Below are 22918 nucleotides of genomic sequence, written 5' to 3' on the forward strand. Positions count from 1 at the left end.
CTGGCTTCAATCAATAGGGGAGGAGGACAAGGACAAAAAAACATTGCCTGGCTTTATCGATGGAGGAGGAGGAGGAAAATAGCGCTCCGTGGTCTGTGCCTACCATGGTCGATGTTGATTGATAGGGGAAGAAGAGAAACCACGCTGCTGCACTACCAAATTCACAGAGAATGAAAGGAGAGGAGGAGCAAAGTCGAAGCTGAAGCAAAACAACACGTGTTTTCCCTCAATGTGTGTCTGTCATTTAGCAATTACCAGGGCTTCGAAAGAAAAAAATTTTGAACTGTTTGGTTCCCATTTAACTACGGTCTGAAACAGCTCAACTCCTCACATAGTTTTTTCATATAGATCAAGTTGAAAACCAGACTAGCTAACAGTTGGACCAATTTGATCGTTCAGTCTGATTCAATTTTTAATTTATTGCTTACATCTTGTGAAGCTCAAATCCGATACAATGATGATAAGTTGAGCAAGTTCTTAATTTGAAAAGTTTTTCACAATAACTCATACTTTTGGGCTTGCAAGCTTGAAAGTAATTCTTTATTGAATCTTTAACTTCATAAGTGTTGGGTTAAACATGAGATGTCGTCCAAATAGGTCACAAAACTATTTGGGCTGAGTAAATAAAGAGTTAGGCCTAATCTGAATAAAATGACTGGCCCCGAGCTCAATAGAAGGCCATGATAAAATAAACATACCGAAATCTTGCCAGTTATGAAAATTAGACCATTGGCATATAAAAACATAATTCCAAGTGATTTCGAAATCTATAGACATTATGCCCAAGTATTTCAATGAGACAGGTTAATTACCAAAAGTAGAGAACATTAAGTAAAGATCATGTTATGAGTTTCACAAGAACCCTAATTCTTCGACAAAACGTTCTAAGTTTTAAGGCTCACCAGTCACCACTCTAACATTATAAATAGAAGACAAAACACAGAAGAAAGATAGTCAACATTCAACAAAGATCGCATTCTGCACTTTTAGTTTTTAGTTTTATCAGTTAGTTTTACTTTCAATCTAGGCTTGTAACATTTTCACATTTCAATAAAAAAAAACAACTGTTCTACCAAAGTTTTGTATATCTTTACATCCGAGTAAATTATGGTAAGAAAGCTCAGGACCTTTTTATTATAAATTAAGATTCAATATTTTTGGTACATTCGGTATTTGTTGTTCGCACACAAATAATAAGTAATTCTAATCACCCTTATAACTTGGGCCACGTCATCGTTCTCGATCATAGAAAAAATTTCAAACCTATGTAAAAAAAGGTTGATTGCTTTGTTGAAGGTATTTTCTAGTTGCTTGGTGACTTTAATTTTTTTTTTGATAAAAAAACATCAGCTGTTGTGACTTATTAATCTTTTTTTTAACTGTTCTTTTTATTTTCTTTTAAATTATAGAACTCCTTTTTCTGCTTTGCTAATATATTCATTTCACTTTCTTTTTTCAAAAAAAAAAAAAAACAGACCGGGGTGGCATGGCCTTGCCAACTTGAAAAAAAAAAAAAAAAAAAAGAAAACCCGAATAGTCAATACTATCCGAGAGGGGGAGCGGGGAGAAAAAAGAAAAAGCAAAAAGAAAAGGAGAAAGAGAAAAGCCCTCTGAATGTGAAGAGATGCATTCCGTCCGAGAGCTTCAGTTTTTCGACGGCTAATGGCACCGCATGGTCCCCTCATCGAAGACTCAACGCTGGAGGAGAAGAGATTGTGCGGCGCTCCATAGGTTTGAAACCCGCTGTCAGGAATTTGTTGTTATTGACATCCTTTTCTGGCGGTCATCGTTTAGCTTGAAGCACTGAACCTCAGAATGGTGAGAGCTCCTTCGTCTATCATAAGCTTCATCCGCCATAGCTCTGCTGGTGCTCGCCTGGATCCAGCTGGCCAATTGCGAAATCTCGCCACTGAGAGCAAAGACGGGGATTGTGGTGGGAATTATAGGGACGTCATCCATGAAATTTGTTTGATTACTCGAAGAAGGCCCAGATGGGAGCACACTCTTCTCTCCGAATTCCCTTCTTTAAATTTCTCCGATCCCTGTCTTTTCCAGGCATATTTAAAGCACCAGAATAATGCCTTTCTCTCCCTGCGTTTCTTCAACTGGCTTTGCTCTCATGGTGGTTTCTCGCCCGACCAATCATCTTGTAATGCCCTTTTTGATGTCCTTGTGGACGCTAAGGCATGCAACGCAGCAAAATCCTTACTTGACTGTGCTGGATTTACTCCCGAGCCTTCATCTTTGGAGTGTTACATCCGACGTCTTAGCCGTGGTGGAATGGTCGAGGAGGCAGTTAACATATTTGGGAAGTTGAAAAATGTTGGATTTTGCCCATCCGTTGCAACTTGGAATGCATCTCTATCTGCTTGTTTAAAGGCTGGGAGGACTGATTTAGTTTGGACACTGTATGAACAGATGATGGTTTCCGATGTTATTGCAAACATTGATGTTGAAACTATTGGTTATCTAATTCAAGCCTATTGCGATGATAACAAAGTTTCTGAAGGCTATCAACTTCTTCGACAGATTCTGGAAGATGGGTTGTGCCCTGACAATGTTGTTTTCAACACACTTATATCTGGGTTCTGTAAGGATGAGCAGCATGCCCGAGTATCTGAACTTCTACACATTATGATTGCAAAAGGGCGTAGTCCTGATATCTTTACGTACCAGGAAATCATAAATGGACTATTGAAGGGAAGAAAGAACATTGAAGGTTTCCGGATTTTTAATGATCTCAAGGACAGAGGGTACTTCCCTGATAGGGTCATGTACACAACAATAATTAAAGGCCTTTGTGACATGGGATGGCTTGGAGAGGCCAGGAAGCTGTGGTTTGAGATGATTCGAAAGGGACTTCTTCCAAATGAATATACCTATAGTGTAATGATAAATAAGTATTGTCGAATTGGCGATTTTGATGAGGCCAGAAAGCTCTACAAGGAGATGTGTGATAAAGGTTATGAAGAAACCACAGTAACCTGCAACACAATGATTTCGGGCTTGTGTTTTCATGGAAGGACAGATGAAGCTCAGAGATTGTTTGAAGAAATGTCTCAGAAGGGCATTGTTTGTGATATTATCACATACAACTCTCTCATTAGTGGCCTTTTCAAGAAAGGGAAGCTAGCTGAGGCTAAACAACTATTTAACGAACTCTTGGCAAAGGGCCTAGAGCCGTCAACTTCCTCTATTACCACCCTAATCAAACGACTTTGTGAAGTTGGAGACACCCAGGAGGCAATAAGGTTTTGGAAAGATATGGTTTGCAGAAATTGGGAACCTACGGTCAGTACATATGATTATATTGTAACTGGATTATGTGAACAGGGATATTTTACGGAAGCTATGGAATGGTTGTTAGAGATGCTGAATAGGAAGCTGAAACCACAGAAGCAGACTTTTGAAATCCTGATTCAATGTCTTTTAAAGAAAGATAAGTTAGATAACGTCTTTGTTGTTTTAGATCAAACGCTTACAATAGGATATACACTACAAAAAAACATGATAGAGTCTTTAGTGCGGAAATTTGGCGGGAAAAACTTCAATTTTGCTGAAACATGTTTGGAGAGGATCTTAGACAGAAATTTATAGATCTGGCATTTTTGTGTTATAATCATCTTGAAACTTCCCCCTGTGCATTTGTTTAGTTTATCATGAAATAGTGATTAGTACTGCTGGAAGGAGAAATTGCTTTTGTAATAAGAATTAGACTTCCTTGTAAAAGTTTATTCTGTCCTTTTTTCCTCCCCCATTTTTTTTATTTTTTTCAACGCTTTAATTCTGTGTTCAAAATGCTGAGCAGAGCCCTTGGTCTTGTGTATCATGAGTTCTTTTCTTTTTTCCTATAATAAATCGTTTGTCATAAGCATCTAATTTTTATTTCATGTGTGTTTAAACTAGACCAATCTACTGCTATGCTGGACATAAGTCTGATGTGAATCTAGCAATTTGAGAGTTTTTGAATTTTGGGTTTTCTTTACTTTAGTCCTTTCTTTCTCTGTTTGTTCTTTCTACTTTTTATTAAGTGCTTGGTCCAGTTGGCCAACAGAGCATATGGCCTTGGAAAGTTAGTGAATTTTCAGTTTAGGCAACCATTGATACTAGATTTATTGCCAGGGAAAACAATTGTGCGAATTATGAAAGAGTGTTTGCTTGTTTCTGTGCTATAACTCCATTTACCTTTGAAAAGGTTATGCATTAGAGTTGATCTTTTTCTCATAACATTTTGTTTCTGAGGACCCAATAATTTTATCATGCATGGCAGTTTCTTTGTATGGCACTATTGAGTACTCAATTGAAAAATGACTTGCTAGATTGCTCTGTCGGCCTACTGGATTGGAGGTCCATTTCTACTCTCTCCCTTCATTTGCCTGCAACTTCACGTGCATATTTGGGTGAACATATTGATGAATGAAATATAGGTAGGATTTAGCAATTAGTGTGGTCAATAATATAACTACTTTTTGGTGGCTTCTTGAGATTTGAAGACCAGATATTTCTTGATCGTTTGACAGCGTTAGTCCTTATGAAGTTAAAGAGGCAAATGTGATGAAATTCGTATATTAGCTTCCATGAGGAATGATTACAGTGAGTCTAATCAGTGTAATTAGAGCCGGTAATTTGTGCCGAGCCCGACGGGCCAGTCCGAACCCGCCCGAAAATTTTAGGGTTAAGCCCGAAAAAAATATTATTTTTTTATTGTTAGGCCCGAGGAAATTCGGGCCAAGCCCGATCGGGTTCGGGCTTGGCCCGAATACCCGAATAAAAAAATAATTTTTTAAAAAATATATAAAATATGATAAATATTAATTAATTTTTCAAATTTTATATCATTTTATATCAAAATACTATATATATAAGTGTTTTAATGTAGTTATTTTTTTAAAAAAAATTATTGTTATATTTCATATTTTTATTATTTTTAATCAATAAAATATCTTAAAATAATATTGAAAATATATTTAATATTGATTTTAATATTTTAAGACCCAGTTTTTGTTAAAAAAAATTTTGAGTCCTATAAATCATTTGCATGTAAAAAAATAATTTTATATTTTTTATAAATTAAGAGAATTAATTTTAAAGTAAAAATAAAATTGAAAATAATTTTAAAAATAAAATTTAGGCATGTACGAATTTCTGACTCTACTACTAGATAAACATAATAAATAGAATAATATTCTTGAATAATTACTTGGTTATTGTCCATGCTAGATTTGGTTAAAAATTAAGAGTAAACTAGAGTAAGAATTCCTTTTATATAAGAGTTAAACAATATAAAAAGTTAAAGAAAAATGATTTCAAAAAAAATAATATTTTACTCATAATTAAATAATTTTTTATATAATATAATGATGGCAATTTTTTTATATTCATAAAAATGAAAAGTATAATTTACCTAAAAGTTATTTAAAACTTTGAACTAATCGAAATAATAATTTTAAGTTAGTAGTCTAACTATGATTGAATTGGGATCAGCTTAATCATAATTAAAATAATTTAATTTAATTAAAATATATAAAATATTTATATATGACTATGATAAGAGCAATATTTAAATAATTAAGATATTAATTTACAAGTAAAGGAAACATTCATGAATAAATTATACATAATATAACAAAATAATAACAGAGCTACTTAAATGCAAAGTTGATAAATTATATTTTATTTTATTCTTTTAAAATTAAGATAATATTTTACGATTAATAGAATTATTTAAAAATTAAAATTGGTTCAAAAAATACAGAAAAAATATTTTTAAAAAGTTTTGGGTATCCGGGCCAGCCCGAATAAGCCCGAAGCCCGAAGGTGTTAAGGTCGGGCTTGGCTATATGGGCTTTTTAGAAGGGGTAGGATGCTTTAAGCCCGATCCGAGTAAGCCGGCCTGAATTGAGCCCGACCCGAATAAGCCCGGTCCGCCTGAATTACCGGCTCTAAGTGTAATGTGATACGGGTGCAAATGGACAAAGATAAACAGTAACACGGAGTCCTAGAAGACTATTCAAGAATTGTGGCCTGAACACATATATGTTGGATAATTGGCCATATTAGGTTTATTTGTTGGGCATTAATACTGGGCTGAGAGGACATGTTAACAGTCGTCAGCATCCGAACTGAGATTTTGGGTTATAATTTCCTGATTTTATGGATTGATTTCATTTCATAAGACGTTGATAGTTGTTACCAATTATTTGTGATGAAACTGAAATGGCTGAACTGATATTTGGAATATAACGGGGTTCTTGCAATATGCAGCTGCAGGTAGGGGGCTTCTAGGTCATGTCATACTGGTTCCCTTGATATGAATCATGGCTGGGTTTTAAATTTCATGCTTGTACTTTGGTCAATATGAAAATAATGTAAGATAGGCTGTGCTTGTGATAAGAGCTACTCGAAATAGTAGTTGCTGGGGATTGCAGTAAGGCAGTAAGCTTTGCTTGGTTCTCAGCTCCTCTCTCTCTCCCTCTTTCCCTCCTGTCTTTTTTTTTTTCCTTTTATAATTTTATAGGATCAAAGATCTCCTTATGTTGGCTGTCCGTCAGCAACTAAAAAAACGCAAGAGATAGTTTGACATAATATTTCTCTCTCTTTTCTGTGCCAATGATATAATATTTTTTCTATGCTTTTAAGTAGGAAAAAAAAAAAAAGTCAGTTTTCAAAACCAATTGGAATTGGATTTAGTTGAAGCTAGTTTCTTACAACTTGATGGATCAATGTCTGAATTTTTATGGAGAAAGGTGCTTACATTTAATCTTTGACTACTTTAAATAGAATTATCTTCATGAAGAGGATATATACCAGCAATAAAAAAATCATAAGCGAAGCACATTTTTTTCAGCTTCCAATGAAATGATTTATAATAAAAATCTCTTTAAAGCATATGACACTGAACAAAGTAGGTCATTTGTCATCATAGTTGGGCAGTAGCTACATGGAGAATTAATTATTTGCCATTTGTTGTCTGAAGCTAAGAGCGAAAGCCAATGCGATGAATGCGGATCGGCATTGTTAATTTAAAGATTGAAAAATAATGTTTGATAGACAACCTCGCAACAAGTCACTTGCAAAGTAAGAACCAAATCAATCAAGGTATTAACTTAAGAGTTAAAATTAAAATCACAATCAAACAGTGATTAAATTGATCATAAATAAAGTATTTTATTAAACAATTGAAACATTGATTTAATAATTTATTAGCTTAATCGGATGAGTTTACTTAAATTTATATGCCATACTTATGAGTAGATGGGTTCTTAGTGGGAGATTTTGAAATTTGATCCGCAAATCTAATAGGGAGAATTTTATATTAGGACCATGGTTGTAACTAAGTGAAAAATCAAGACTAAATAAATATGAAAATATGATGCACACTATTGGGATTCAAATGAAAATAATTTCACAAGCAAAATGACTAAAGTACCCTTAACAGAAATGAATAAAAAATATGGATTATTGCTTAGCATAACTTGTTAAATGCATAATATGATTTGTTAAATCTCTTACACTATTTGTTATAAACATGTAAAGAATTTTACAAGTTAAGTTAATAATTTAACATTTCATGTTAAATCCCTCATGCCAAGTAATATAATAGATTTTACAAGTTAAGTTAATAATTTAACAAGTTATAATGAATCTAAAACAAGTTAGATAATTAACAAATAATATAATGAACTTATTACGTAACACGAAGGAATTAACAAGTAGCATACCATTTTTAATAAGTACAAGTTAAGATGGTAAAAAAAACAAAGCCAAGTAGTTTTAACAATTTCCAAATTTAACGAAGTTTGATAAATTTACTTGGTCCTCCATATCTAATATATAAAATAAAATTAATTGAAAAGAGTTTATTTACTGTATTTAGAATTTTAAGAAAAATCAATCTGATATTGACAAACTTATTTTCACCTAAAAATTACCAAGGTCATAGCATAATGCATATTATATTCTTGTTGCATACTGCAATTAAATATTATTCCTCTAATATTATTTATAAGTCACTTTTAACGTATTTTATCATAATAAAAAAAAGCTTTAAAATTCATTAATTATGTTTTAAAATTTAATAAATTTTTACACTATCTTTATTAAATATACATACTTTAATAACTTATGTTTATAACATTTAATTGAGAGTAAAAGTAAAAATTTGTATTGAAAATTTAATAAGATAATTTATAAAAGGAACAAAAAAAGTTCTGTCTTCACCAGTTTACCCTATAAAATAAGATTTTTGAGTGAATTCCTTTGCTTTTTCTTTTTATTGAATTTTATTTTCATACTCACAGAAGTATTCCTTGTCTTTACGGACTGTTGCCGTCTTACCTCCCTCCCTCCTCAAATGTTTTTGACTTTTTGTTTACTTCGTCTCCCATTGCAAGAGTTGACCTAAATTAGTGAATTTTATAACTTAAACAGACCGAATAAACACATATTATAATTTACATTTGGTTATGGAATATATACTAGTGATAAGCTATAATTTACTTTGCATCTGTTTTCAGAAGTTATATTTAATTAATTTTGATTAATTTAAATAAGTTTTTTTTGTCAAAGATTAATTTAAATAAGATTGTGTCTCCTTCAAAAAAAGAAAAAAAGATTTGATTCAACATGAGCATGACCCACCATAAAACTTGGAGTTGATGACTTTTGATGCCATATATCAATGCAGTATATCCGCTGGCTCTAATTTTATCAGTATTTCAAAGTATTTTTTTTATTTCAGGCTACTTTTTTTTTTCTTTTTGTCAAGGCTCCTTTTCAGTGCACACATATAGTGATAGGAAATCAGGCGAGTGCGGCCTGATCTTTATTCAGAGAATTTTTGAAAACAATAAAAATAATTTAATATTATATTATATTTTAATAAAATATTATAAAATTTAACATAAAATAAATTAATGTTTCACATCAAACCAATATTTAAAAATTTAAATTTAAAATAAAAATTAAAATCTTCATTAATTTAAATTATCCTCGTCATTATCTAAAAATAGAATATTAAATCCTTTAAATGTAGGTCTATTAGTTAAAGATGGAGATAAAGATTTAATATCAATTATCTCTATAATTTTTTCATCATCACCCACGTTAAATATTAATTAAATTGTCATTGTCAAATACTCCCTCTGTTTTTATACAGAAGAGAAAGAAAATATATCACACAGTTTTAAAAAGTTCGTTAATTATAATAATTATATTTAAAAAAAAAAATTGAACTAAAATATCTTATATTAATTAACATAAACGTGCATTAATTATTTCTCGTTGATGTAAATTATAAGGTGTGATTTAAAAATTATATAATAAATATTTATTAAAATAAGTGATTTTATTTATATAAAAAAAATAAAAAATAATACTTTAAATAGATGGAGCACACACACATCAGGAGACAAAATATAAAAACTACCATAAAATAATACCAAACAATTTAACCACATGTACAAAATTTTGTAAATAATGTAAAAAGAGGCGAGCATGATACTTTATCAAAACACAGCAACCTATATTAAATGCTTATTCACTAGCTATTATTATGATTGAAATATTTAAAATATTATATGCAATGTTTGAAAGATTGAAAAATTATTGTTGACTAGTCTTTCACTAATATAACACATTTAATTTTAAAAATTAATGATTATTAAAAATTTTTTTTTAAAATAATAATCTAATTCAAATTTTTTAATAAAAGAAACATTTTTATTTTTAAATCAAGAAAATTCTACATTTAAAAAAAGGCCTAAACTAATCATATTGTAAGTTTTTATTTTTAAAAAAGTTGTAAGAAGGTTCAAGAGATAGTCCAAGCCTTACAACTTATCAGCGGGCCTGAAATTCTGTTACTATAAAAATCACTTATTTTTTAAAACTTAAATCTTTATTTAAATAAAATTTTTAAATTTGGCTCTTTTTTTTTACTTTACACACACATTAAAGAAATAGTATGGCAAAAAAACTATGGTAAATGTCACATCAAATCAAAAAATTAATTAAAACAAAATGAGGTGAAAATAAGTTGAGGCGGCAAGGACAAGGTCAAGGTCAAGAGATGCATCGGAATTAATGGAGGAGGGGTGAAGCTCAATCTCATAGGGATTGAGAGAGGGATGAGAGAGGGGAGAGGATGCAGGGATACACGAGCGTGAGCAGCAAGGTCGATTACGACCTCGAGTCAGGGGAGGTTCTGTACCCGGGTCTCAGCCCCGCCGAGAACCAGCTTCGTTGGGGCTTCATCCGCAAGGTCTATGGCATCCTTTCTTTTCAGCTTCTTCTCACCACCCTCGTTTCCTTTGTCACCGTCTTGTATACTCCCATCAACGATCTTCTCAGGGGCAACTCCGGACTTCTCCTCTTCGTCATCTTCCTCCCCTTTCTCTGTACGTTCCCTTCCGGATCTGCTTTCTTTCTCTTTCTGTTTTTCATTTCCTTTTTGTTTACCTGTATTTCTGGTTATGTCTAGGGTTTCTCGTTTTTCCTTGTCTGCTCTGGATCTTTTTCCCTCCTTCCTGATCTGCCAATAGTTTCTAAGTCCCCCCCCAAGTTTTATCTGGGGTATTCTGTAAAAAGATTGTTCCATTTTTCCTATTTTTGTCTCGGATTTCCCCCTCTTTCCATGTCCTCTTATTTTCTTTCTGATCTAGCAATATTTTCTGATGTGTTGATGAGTTTGGATGATTTCTCTTTGATTCAATTCATATCTGTGTTGGTATGTCGTGCATCTGTGAATATAACTGTGCATTGCGATCGAATTGTCAATGATGCTTATTCTTGTCTTTCTCGCTGCCGTTTCTTTGCTACTTTGGAAATTACGAGCATAAAGGTTTTTCTTTCCGCTTCATGTTTACACGCGCTAAATTCTTCTCGAGATCACTCAATTTGCGTGCCTTAATTGTAATTTGACTTGTTGATGGCATTTCTTATCACTCCTCTTATTAGATTGTCATGAGGTGCCATTGAGTCATGCATTCTTTCAGGAAGATATATTTTTGTTCTCTGCTATTGTACTGTTGTCCTCTGAATTTTTTGATGTTATAATATGCAAAGAATTTTGCATAAAAGGATATCTATCCTTCATATATTTATTGGTTCAAATTTCTTGAATTTATGTAAATTCATTACCTTGAGTCTTTGTTAGGTAATTGCTGTACGTTTACTCTTCTAATTGAGCTAATATGTTTACACCTACAAATGAATCTGAATTCTTTTGCAGTCTTGCTTCCTTTACTCAAATACCAGCAAAAGCATCCTCATAACTACATCCTTCTTGGACTTTTCACCGTGTCTATAAGCTTGACTGTTGGAATAACCTGCGCAAACACTAGTGGTTGGTATCATTTTCCTCAATTTTCTGATATTATGATCCCCCAGTGTCCAGTGACATTCTAAATTTATGTTTCCTGTCGGACGCTAAACTTGTTTCTGATTATATCTTGGTGGACTGCCTTCAGGAAAAATTGTCCTTGAAGCATTGATTTTGACCTCGGCTGTAGTTTCCTCTCTAACTGGATATACCTTCTGGGCTTCAAAGAAGGGCAAGGATTTCAGCTACCTTGGTCCTATATTGTTCGCCTGTCTCTTTACCCTCTTCCTTACTAGCATGATGCAGGTTTGATATTCTTTCGCTTCATGATAGCTATTCATTTTGAACCAGACTTCTTGAGTACAATTTTTAAGATTTATGCACTTTAAGGTTAAAGATGTTGTACAGTTCTGTCACGACCGCTGCACTCTGGCCATTTACATATAAAGAATGCTAGCTATGTTGGTTTTGACATGAGACTTAATGTCTTCCTGTGTAGATGTTCTTCCCTCTTGGACCAACAGCAAATGCTATTTATGGTGGAATCGGTGCCATGATTTTCAGTGGGTACATTGTCTATGATACTGACAACCTGATCAAGCGTTTTACTTATGATGAGTACATTGGGGCCTCAGTCACTCTTTATCTTGACATTCTGAACCTCTTCCTTACCATCATGAGGATGCTGAGGGAGGGGAACAATTAGAAATTAGTCATTCTGTAAAATGGGTTTTTATTGATTAAAATAAATGAAATACTACTTTCTTGGTTGGATGTGTATTATATTCACGAGGGAAACATTATGAAGATGTTCCATGCCTTCTCTAGTATTCCTTTGCAGCTGACAAATGCTTTAATAGCTTGTAAAATTTCAAGTTTACAGTTGCCTCGGGTAAATTGTGACATATTTTGCATGTGATTTTGAGGCCCCCTCTTGCAGGTTGAATTATTTAGCTAAATAAAAAAAAATAACTTTATGTGGCCCACAACATCAATTTAGCTCATTTAATATTTTATGGCATGCATTACTACCATAAAAGACATTTTGTCAGATGGTGAATTCTACATCTGTGTGGGTGGATTATCGCTCTTATCCTTTTGTCGTCACCAATCAACATGAAGATTGCACGATCCTTGATTTTATGCATGAGTTTGAGGGCCCATTTGGTTATTGAGATGAAATGAAAAGAGGAACGTGTTGATAGTGAATGAGATAGATTAAAATAGGGCTGTGTTGATAGAGAGATGAAAATTTTAGAGATGTGAAAGTTTTGGAATAATGGTAAGGTGGGAATGAGAATTGATGATTTCATTCATGACAATTCTTATTCCCATCTCTGTATCATTTGATAGTTTTAATTTTTCTATTTTCTTAATTTTTTAGTTTGTTTTGTTTTTGTATAAATTATTTCATTTCATTTCTCTCTAATAACCAAATAGGTTTTAAGTAAATAAATGGCATCTTTTATGAAAGACATTTCTCAAGCAGAATTAAAATTAAATGTAACAAGTAGTTGACTGAAGTCCCAGCAAGTTTATTGTTTCAAATTATCAAATATTTAGTTGGCTATATGCAAGATAATTGCCATATAAAAGAAAAAAAGTTAAACTATTTTTTATTTCTTGATTTTGTTTTAAATATTTATCTTTGCCTTTTACAATGACTATGTTCTACCCTGGTCAGTCAAAATGTCCCAAAACAATGGCGGGTTGGTTATGTTAATGGCCGTAATAGGCTTGTTTTAAGTATATCTAGACATACCTTACTAACCAAGAGGGCATTTGGTCTAGTGGTATGATTCTCGCTTTGGGTGCGAGAGGTCCCGAGTTCGATTCTCGGAATGCCCCCGCCACTGCTAGTGTTGTATTTTTTGCCATAAGACAAATGGCGTTGCATAAGCAAACATCTATTTTGTAGGTCCCGTGAATAGATCACGCATTCCATAATCAAATCGAAACGAAGAGAAAGTACAAAAACATACAAATCAAATTTTCACCCATAAATGAAATAAAAACAGAGATAAAAACGCAAGAGAATCACAAAATACAAAGCCCAGAAGCATCGATTTGAGGTGTTTGAAAGAGAAATGAAGTTGGTGATGAAAGCGAAGCTCAGTATGCGGCACTTGGAGACTCTGAAACCCCAACGTGGATAACACCAGTGCATAACATTTGAGTCGCAGTTACAATTATTGTGAATATCTCTAACGTGCGCTGCAAAAGCAAACATAACAATCGCAGCGAAAGAATCAAAGAATGATTATACTGGAAATTACATATTATACATTTTGTTTAAGCCAGACTTGAAGCAACTTACCAGATTTGAGTGTGTCCAACCAAGCTCAATCTCTTTGCATGCAAATCTGTACCAAGATAAAACATCAATACCCATGTGAATTTGTGAATCATACACGCTTAAAAAAGACACTAAAACAACAATGAAAAATGAAAAAGCAACATCAAAACACAAGACTCACCCCATGGCTAGTACAGTGAATGCCCAAGTTGTGAAAGAAGAAACAGCTGCTGCATTCAAGTTTGGGGCATTCCATTGAGAAAGGTTGTGTAGTCCAGTAAGTGAGGTGGTGATGCCCACGACCCCAGCTGTGAGACTGAATAATATGAAGAACCCTGTCGCCATATTCCCTATTGGAAAGTATATTGGGAATATTCGAGCTGGAATCGGCAACCTAGATGCTGAGAATCCATACACATACAGTGTTGACATTACATTCCAAAATATGACATGTCTGCCATATGCTATACATGACATCCTAGATTTTTTCAAGGATAGATGTAACAATCTTAGACACTGTTATGGTATTTCACAAAATTTAACAATCAAGAAGAAATACATCGTGAAAGTTTTACTATTCTTCAGTTTGAATCTTAACAGTGTACGTTTGCGGTTGTGCAGTAATAGAGAGAGAAACAGAGAGAGAGAGAGAGAGAGAGAGAGAAACACCCCTACCTGTTTCACGAGAATGTTCAATCCCATGATTCACTGCCCACGAAGCAATTACAGTAATAACCACATACAGCACTAAATTTAGTACTAAGAGGATGCTGGCTACGGATTTGGATCCTCCTGAAGCCATGGTGTTAGAAGCTCAAAAACAAAACCTGAAATGATGATCCTTCTCGAGCCACGATGTATCCTCATATAAGCAAAGCAGTATTCTTCTCATTGTTTTACCAGGAAATATAATATACAAAGTTAATCCACCCACAGGGCTCTTCGTTGCTGTCAACATTGAAATGATTTTCTTCGATAGAAAGAAACGGCTTATATTCCTTTCCACGCACATTTAGCCTTCCTCTAGAAGGAGGGAACGAATCTTCCTTACATCCTGTTTTATCTTCTTTTATATTCTATAATAATATTCAGGCCACTGCTTTTTCTGGGATCATTCCATCTTCAATTGCACAGCAACAACAATAAAAATTCTTATCCTATTAGGTGGTGCTGGTGTTAGTTATATAGATTGCACGATACCATTATACTCTTTCATCAACTAAGCTTTTAGAAATATTATTAACTGAGAGGTCTTGTTCAACAATTTCTATCTTTAATTGGAGATCAAACCAAAAAGAAAAGGGGCTAATTACATGGCTGTTGATCGATGAGATCCTAGACTTGAGCACAAGCATCATAAAAATTTAACCAGAACCAGTACAACCAAGGAGATTTCTGGTCCATATGGGTTTTATCTGACAAACTCAATAACTAGAATTGCAGCTCCTCAATTCTTAACTTCTGTCTAGACAAGATCCATTCTAGAGTCTGAATTGTCTAAAATGGAAGTGGAAGAGCTTTCCAGCACCCACCAAAAGTTTATCCCAAGTGGCTCTCGGTTCCATCCAGAATATCACCAGCCAACAAATTAGACCTTCAATGCCAACTTCTGAACTGCAAGAGCTTCAGCCTCCAGTGTTGGCTCCCACAATAATGTAGTTTCTGCCAGCAATGAGGTCACAATGTATGGATCCATGTTTGAAGCCGGACGCCGGTCTTCCAAGTAACCTGCAACCCAAAGTACAGACAAGGTAAACCAATAAAATAGAGAGCTAACTTGAACAATTTAGCGAAAACAAAATGCTTATTTGTAAATGACAGAATATAAATCATTGAAAATAAGTCCATGGTGACAAGGCAAGACAGTGTCAGTCCACAAGTGTTCAAAGTGAGCTTGTCTAGAAGAGAAATCATGTAGTTAAAGCTTCTAATTGAACTTAGTCTATAGTTATCTGAGTTTTTTTATTATAAATAAAAAAATGAGCCTATATGGTTCTTTCTATTGTTCAAGAAGACCTGAGCATAGCTACCACAAAGCTTAGTTGATAATGTTACCTTTCCATTCTTCTCCGTGTCTCTACCCACACGTATAGAGCAACCACGATTAGCCACTCCCTGCAAGTTTTATTTTATGAAAATATTTTAAATAAGGTTGAGTTGTTGCTTTTTTTAAATGGTTAGTCTTGGCACCAGTAAAGGTATTGATATTGTCAAGCATACCCAAGAAAATGTGTTAATGTTGGCTGTCTCATGCTTTCCTGTTAACCTTCTCTCATTCCCTTCTCCATATGCACTTATGTGTTCCTGGTGGCGAAGTGAGAGGTTTAAAATTGCCTTCTTTATTACGTCGTACCCTCCATCTTCCCTCATGCTCTTGGTACTGCAAAGTCAATGACAGGTTAACAGTTCAGTAATTAATGAAGTTACTAAGACATGTGATATTGTGATCAATGGCAAAGTCCCGAAACCTGAAATTAGTGTGGCATCCAGCACCATTCCAGTCACCCTGTAACGGGGAAAAAAAACTTGAGATAACTATCAATGAAGGACACTGACTTTCATTTGTGCATCACAGTACCTCAATTGGTTTTGGATCAAGTGAGAGAACAACACCAGCTTGCTCAGTAATTCTCTGTCAGAAAAGGAAAAAAAAAGTGACATACTTGATAGAAATAAACAAAACTGGGGAAAGTGACAATAAAAACAAAACACAATATGTTGTGATATCAAAATGGAAGACTGACACTGTCATGATCTTACAAATTTCTCTATTAAATGGTCCATAGGTCTTTATATGTATAGCTAGGCTTAGGTAGAATATTTACCTCAAGGATGTACCTTGAACACCAGATATGATCTCCAGCTTCAATACCTACACTAGGACCAACTTGATACTCCCACTGCAATTGCAATGAAAGAAATTGTGAGAAAAACTAAGTTGATAGATAGATCAACCATCCCTAAAAGAAAGGTAATGGTGAGAAGAGAACCTGCCCAGGCATAACTTCCCCATTGGTTCCACTGATGTTGATTCCAGCATATAAGCAAGCCTTGTAATGAGCATCTGATATATCACGGCCAAAAGACTTGTCGGCCCCAGCACTGCAGTAATAAGGACCCTAATACATGAAAATATACTTAAATTCATCTTGCAATATCACAAATTCTTGGAACATGTGAATGATAGTCGACAGGTGAATACAACAATTGACATTACCTGAGGACCAGGATAAGCTCCAACTGGCCAACCCAAAGGCCATTTCACATTTGTTTGAAGTAAGGTGTACTCTTGTTCTATTCCATACCTTAGAACAAACAACATAGAAATTAGCATGTGTTCTGTTTTAAGGTCATGATTCAAAATCAATAGTTCAGTTGTCATAGATTCTGATAGGTGATACAAAGAAGGAGGATACTTTTCATGTCTAAATATCAGCAATCACCACCAGACAAGAAATACTAGATATATCAGGATATTTGTTGGCAATTTCAATCTTTATGATCATACTAAAATGGTGATTTTTCTGAGAAATTGTCTCTAGATTTGTGTAAGCTAGAGTGCAATACCGAGTAGCAGTTACTTAACCTCAAAAGTAATTAGGAACTTTCATAGAGAATATTAAAGTAGAAGTTTTTTCCCGTGATATTAAAAAAAATTAAGAGAATGTATACCATGGAACTTCGGCTACGACCTTTGGGTTACTAAAGATTTCAGCAGCTCTGTGACGTTTGTTTGTGGGGATAGGCTCACCAGCTGGTGTGTAAGAATCACAAATCACCTTTGCAAAGGCAATAAATTACAAATTAGCTTCATCATGTCTGCGTCTCAACTTCAATCAACATGCCATCAGATGTATTTTGAATATCACAGCTCTTACCAAAATGTTGTTTCCACCACGGAAGGGATCTCTAAAAATTGCCTGAGGACTTAAACAAAGGAAGAAATTTAAAATCAACCAGTAATAAATAATTGCGCATAAGGTAACATCAAAAGGGGCACAAGTTATCAAACTTCTTACTATAGGATTACTTCACTGTCTTCACCTGGTGCTTGTCCGGTGCTAGATCCATCATAGTTCCACTTAGGGAGCTCAGAGGGGTGATCAACAGGCCTTGTTATTGTCTGAAATTTTAAAAATATAATATACTCTAACAGACAATCAAATAACATCTTCTCCAAGCCTGTTTACAATTCCGAAATAACATACCCTTGATTTGCTGCGCACATCAATTCCTGTCCCTCCAACCCTATTTGAAAATGATATACATAGTTGTGCTCATTAAGAAAAAGGATAAAGAAAATATCATATGATAGTTGAACCCTGTGAAAAGGTTTTATGACTAGTACAACTATTTTTTCAAAGATTTAAATCCAGGCACCTGCATAAGAGAGCAGGAGTGACAGAGAGATAAAGAGAAGACAGAGAGTGGTATAAATACCAAATGTACTCAGCTATTATCTTATCAATGTATGGAGTGACGTCCATATTAAGTAGCTTCTCTATCCTGTTGACGACACCGCTTTCAGATTTGATAGTCAGAGCTCTGAACTTAGCAGAGCTGGCAGGTGCACCTTTCTTATCATGTCTCAACAGTAAAGAACCCCACATGTTTGATGTAATGGGACTTGCTTTGTGAGAGCTTTTAGTGATCTTCATCTGCCATTGTGTAGACGGTGCCAGAATCTGTGCCATGTTTGCTTCTCACTGAAGATGGTACCAAAAAGAGAAGTCAATTTTGATTACACAAGACAATGCCGTAATCAGAATCAAGCACATGAATCATGCAGCACGTTCTACAGTATCATTATGATCTTGACCTTAATGTTCATCATACTCAACAGCACACATGCTCTTCAACCCGAAAATCCTTTTTTAACTGAAGATAAGGAAATGGTTCTGCAATCGGCAAGGATTTATATATAAAACACACGTTTATTCGCAATGAGACTCTGTCAAGTATGACGAAGTTACCCAGATTCAAGAAAGTAGCCAGCAAAACCCAGAACCAAAAGAAAAATGCTCTTAAACGATTCGTCATGAGAGAGAGAGAGAGAGAGAGAGAGAGAGAGAGAGAACGCTTTAAGTACAAAATGGCAGAAGGAAATCACCTGAAGAAGGACCAAGACCGGAGCTTCTTCGACAGGAATGTGGCCCTGTGTCGGAGTGTGTCAGAGACAGAGGGTGGTGGGAAAGACTAAGTGGTGGGAAATGGAATGATCTCTTGGCTTTTCCAAAACAGATAGGGATGCACTATGAGTGGGCGAAAATAGTTTTCGCTGCTTTAATGGCTGCCAAGAAGCCTAGGCTCGTAACATGTGTTTCTTTAGATATACAGTGGATAAGGTTCATTAACATCTGCCCTGATTATATCACGAACATTACTCAAAATTTTCAAGCGTAATGACAGGTTTTTTCTTTGGATCTCGAGAAACTATGAGGACACAAACTCGTGCTTTGTCATTTCTCTACAGATCTAAATTAGTGTTGCTGGTACAGTCCAAAAAGCTATGTTACTCTCAGTTTCACATTCAAAGAGTGAAATTTTATTTTTAAAATGTTAAAATTACTTGAATAAAATATTTTACAGTAAACTATATTTTGAAAGCATCTAGTAACTGAAAATAAATGAAAAAGCACAACTATTTAAAATTTTTAAAAAATAAATTTAAAAAGTAAAATATTATTTGACCATATTATCTCAAGCTTAATCTCTCATTCTTTTATTTAAAAAATAGTTAATTCATTAAAATATAATTATCATTTCAATAATAATAATTAGGTATTAAGTTTTTAGAATTATAAATTGAATAATTAATCATGTTGTTTTTTAGCATTATTGTATAATAAAAATTACAAATATTTATCACATTTTTCAAAATTACAAATTAAAAAAGTATAAATAACTAGATATTAAGTTTTTAGCATTATAGATCAAATTTTATATTATTTAAAATATTTATCATATTTTTTAAATATTTCAAATATATTACATTTGTATAATAAAAATTATAAATCATCATGAATCAATGTCCTTTTTGATAATTGTACATTTAAAAGTGCATTTCACTATCATAATTCAAACAACTTTCAGTGTATCAAACTGACTTTTAAAAAAATACATTCAAATATAAATTTTATTACAACAACTAACTTTTATTAAATGAACTTTCACCAAATGAACTTTTAACAAATTGAAAACTAATTATACACTTTGTCTCTCTAGTGTTGCCCTTGCATTGATGATGTGGCAGCTGTGAGAGGCTCAGTTGATGGGATTGAGCAAAGTGTACCATGTTTGGTTAGTAAAAAGCAATGAAATTGAATGGATTGAAAAATAAAAATAAAAAATTAGATGATCAAAAAGAATAAGTGACCATATCCATAAAAGAAAAGGGTAATTTAATTCATAAAATTGAAAATCATAATTTATAAATTTTTTTAAAAGATGTGATGATTCTCACATTTATAATATATATTAATGAGTTTTATTGTGCTATTATGAGAGGCTCTACAATTACAAGCAATGTTAGTAACTTAACTAGTTATAAATGAATATTGGACGAGTAATATTATAGTCTTAACAAGTAAGGTAAGTAAATTTACAAATAAGATTTAAATATTTACAAGTAAAGTTAATTATAGGAATTTACATTAATTTATAAACAAGTACATCATCAAAGTTTACAAAAATATTTCACTTTTGGAGTTAGTAATTTAACAAGTCTAGCAAGGTATTTGACGATTAATATTACGAACTTAACAAGCAACATAAATCAATGTGCAAGTAATATTAGACATTTTACAAGTAACGCTAATAATTTAATAAATCATGAATGATTTTACCCATGATGAAAATTGTACAAGTACTATTTCAATCTTAACAAGTAATGTAAGGAAATTCATAAGTAAGATTTCATAATTTACAAGTGAAGTTAAGGGAATTTACATTAATTTGAAGATGATTACATTATCAAATTTTATAAGACATTTTGCATTTAATAAGTCATGTATAGATTCACACATTTTAGGCATTTGATAAGTAGTATTAGACAAGCAATGCAAGGCAATTTACAATTAATATTAGACATTTTATAAGTGAAGCTGGTAATTTAATAAGCCATGGATGGTTTTATACAAGATGAATATTACATAAGTAATATTTCAGTCTTAACAAGAAACATAAGGGAGTTTGCATGTCAAATTTTACAATTTACAAGGAAAAGAAATTTACATTAATTTAAAGACAATTATATGACTTTACAAAAAAAGAAAAAGAAAAAACTGATAAAGAATGCTTTGTCAATTTGCACAGCAAAGATTCTAGACACTCTAATTTCTCATGCGATTCACCTTTGTCTTATGGTAAAGTGTCTAATTCAAGCAAAATAAAAAACGAAGAGGAGAGAGAGAGATTCATGGTAGAAACTAGAAAGAAAGAAAGAAGCATATTGATATATGGAGACGCGCGTGTAGAGTTGTGATTAAAGATGAATGCAAGCTACTCAACTACTCGTACGATTCCACTAACTTAGCCATACACCTTAACTAGAGCTGTATCACTCATGGCACCTTCACAATGCAAACTCACAAACCTATTCACCAACTTAATCGCAAGCTCTGCATTCAACAATGTTCCACCAAGTGTGATTGAAAGAATGAATCACGAGCAGCCCCTTCAATGCCTCATTCAGTTGCCACGAAAATCTTCTTCTCTTGCTCCTATCTATACGTGGCCTTAACGCTCACCATGTTGACTGTTATGAGGAGGCTAAAGCAGCAGCAAGTATAGTTTGTGGACACTAGCTACAGGGTACACCGCGAAAGCAGCAACCAACGAAGAAAAGGAGGGAGGGAAGAGTGAGAATGATCAATTGGATCACACTCACTTCTTGATTTAGCTGACTCATTAATTTGGATTGCCTAATCAAACCATGACAACCCATGTGCTTTGGAAATTACTCTTGTTATTCAATAAGATACTAAAAATTTGATTATTAAACTGGTAAATGCACTGATTTAAAAATTTAGTAGCTAAAATTATAGTCGAACTATGATTACATTAGTCATAAATAAAGTATTTTATTAAATCATTCAAGCCATTAGTTTAATAATTTATTGACTTAACCAGAGCAATTGACCCAGATTTTTATACTACATTATTCAAAGCAGTAGTAAAATTGGAGAAAAGGATTGACGAGTTTTTGCCACCTACATCAAATCTTGATGCACTGACGTATGTCATTTTAAAACTTTTTAACTGAATTCAAGCTCCGAATATAAAAATAATGAGGGGATGTCTAGTTCCTACATTTAATTTTAAGCTTTTACATTTTCTAACAAGTACCACTGAAGTTAAACACTTATTTAATTTTGATTTCTGTTTCCCACCCATTTCTTCAAGGATGAGTTTAATAGGAACCAAATTAAAAATTTTGTTAATTTCAAGACTCAGTTAATAAATGAGTTGTCTTTCCTTAATTTCTCTGAAAATGATGGCTTATAAAAAGAACAATGGAGTACGCGTATGCTCCTCTGGATCTTTTTATAAGGCAATGAGAGAAGAAAAAAAAATTAATACTATTTTTAGGGTATTCGCCAATTTTCAACACTCCTCTTTATATTTTTACCTTTATTAAATAATTTGAATAATAATAAAATTTAAAAATATTTATTAAGAATAAAGGTGAAAACTTGTTAAATTTCAAGACAAAATTAATGAGATTTAATATTTTTTTAATTTTAATAAAACATGTTGAAAGTAACTAATAAATAACATCAGGGGAATACATAATGAGAAAATCTTTTAACATCTAAAAGTTAGTCCGAATATTTAATATCAAACACTTATTTTGATACTCCATCCATCCATTTGAAAATATAAATTCTTTTTATGAAAAATTTTGTTCTATTTTGTATATTTTTTTAGAAATTCAAAGCAATATTCATTAATATTTTATCTATTATACCCTTATTTGCTCTAACTAATTACTTTAATTTATTAACGCATTAATTAGGGATAAGTTTAGTAATGTAGTTAATATTTTAATAATAATTACAATTTTTAAACGTGAATTTAAATCTCAAAAGACTTAATTCAAAATAAAGGGAATAATTTTGTTATAACTATTTTATGAATTACTTTTTGGATTAAAAGACAAATTGGCTTTAAACTGTTCAGGAACATCTATGACTCTAAATTCATTTAGAGTGCAACGTTTACTTTAATTTTTGAAAACAGTATAATATCATCATTACTGTTAGCTAAATTTAATTGAGACAATTAGTTGATTATAAAATGCT

At 32.9% G+C, this 22918-nt stretch overlaps 4 protein-coding genes and 1 non-coding gene across 5 annotated transcripts; 3 read left to right on the plus strand and 2 right to left on the minus strand.

Moving 5' to 3' along the window:
- Positions 1 to 1592: 1592 nt before the first annotated feature.
- On the plus strand, positions 1593 to 3885 carry LOC129309409 (pentatricopeptide repeat-containing protein At5g18950-like). The gene has a single exon (XM_054950980.1). It carries the CDS (start codon positions 1816 to 1818, stop codon positions 3595 to 3597), a length of 1782 nt encoding a protein of 593 aa, XP_054806955.1. The 5' UTR covers positions 1593 to 1815; the 3' UTR covers positions 3598 to 3885.
- A 6186-nt stretch (positions 3886 to 10071) lies between these two features.
- LOC129309244 (BI1-like protein) lies at positions 10072 to 12239 on the plus strand. The gene is made up of 4 exons (XM_054950725.1): positions 10072 to 10397; positions 11231 to 11344; positions 11469 to 11626; positions 11820 to 12239. Exons 1-4 carry the CDS (start codon positions 10145 to 10147, stop codon positions 12024 to 12026), a joined length of 732 nt encoding a protein of 243 aa, XP_054806700.1. The 5' UTR covers positions 10072 to 10144; the 3' UTR covers positions 12027 to 12239.
- Positions 12240 to 13096: 857 nt separating this feature from the next.
- TRNAP-UGG (transfer RNA proline (anticodon UGG)) lies at positions 13097 to 13168 on the plus strand. The gene has a single exon. It is a non-coding gene; the product is annotated as a tRNA-Pro (tRNA).
- A 58-nt stretch (positions 13169 to 13226) lies between these two features.
- LOC129309071 (membrane protein PM19L-like) lies at positions 13227 to 14711 on the minus strand. The gene is made up of 4 exons (XM_054950417.1): positions 14292 to 14711; positions 13798 to 14017; positions 13638 to 13683; positions 13227 to 13534 (listed from the first exon to the last, which is right to left on the minus strand). The coding sequence occupies exons 1-4, from the start codon at positions 14416 to 14418 to the stop codon at positions 13433 to 13435; spliced, it is 495 nt and encodes a 164-aa protein (XP_054806392.1). The 5' UTR covers positions 14419 to 14711; the 3' UTR covers positions 13227 to 13432.
- A 115-nt stretch (positions 14712 to 14826) lies between these two features.
- On the minus strand, positions 14827 to 18907 carry LOC129309070 (glutamine synthetase leaf isozyme, chloroplastic-like). The gene is made up of 14 exons (XM_054950416.1): positions 18727 to 18907; positions 18057 to 18322; positions 17825 to 17864; positions 17636 to 17739; positions 17495 to 17543; positions 17289 to 17395; positions 16834 to 16921; positions 16607 to 16735; positions 16442 to 16516; positions 16195 to 16248; positions 16085 to 16122; positions 15837 to 15996; positions 15673 to 15731; positions 14827 to 15346 (listed from the first exon to the last, which is right to left on the minus strand). Exons 2-14 carry the CDS (start codon positions 18308 to 18310, stop codon positions 15205 to 15207), a joined length of 1299 nt encoding a protein of 432 aa, XP_054806391.1. The 5' UTR covers positions 18311 to 18322; positions 18727 to 18907; the 3' UTR covers positions 14827 to 15204.
- Between the last annotated feature and the right edge of the window lie 4011 nt (positions 18908 to 22918).

This window comes from Prosopis cineraria, unplaced genomic scaffold, assembly GCF_029017545.1.
Source record: "Prosopis cineraria cultivar Desert tree isolate PC_DT_omini unplaced genomic scaffold, ASM2901754v1 PC4, whole genome shotgun sequence".
Classification (NCBI taxonomy): Eukaryota; Viridiplantae; Streptophyta; class Magnoliopsida; order Fabales; family Fabaceae; genus Prosopis; species Prosopis cineraria.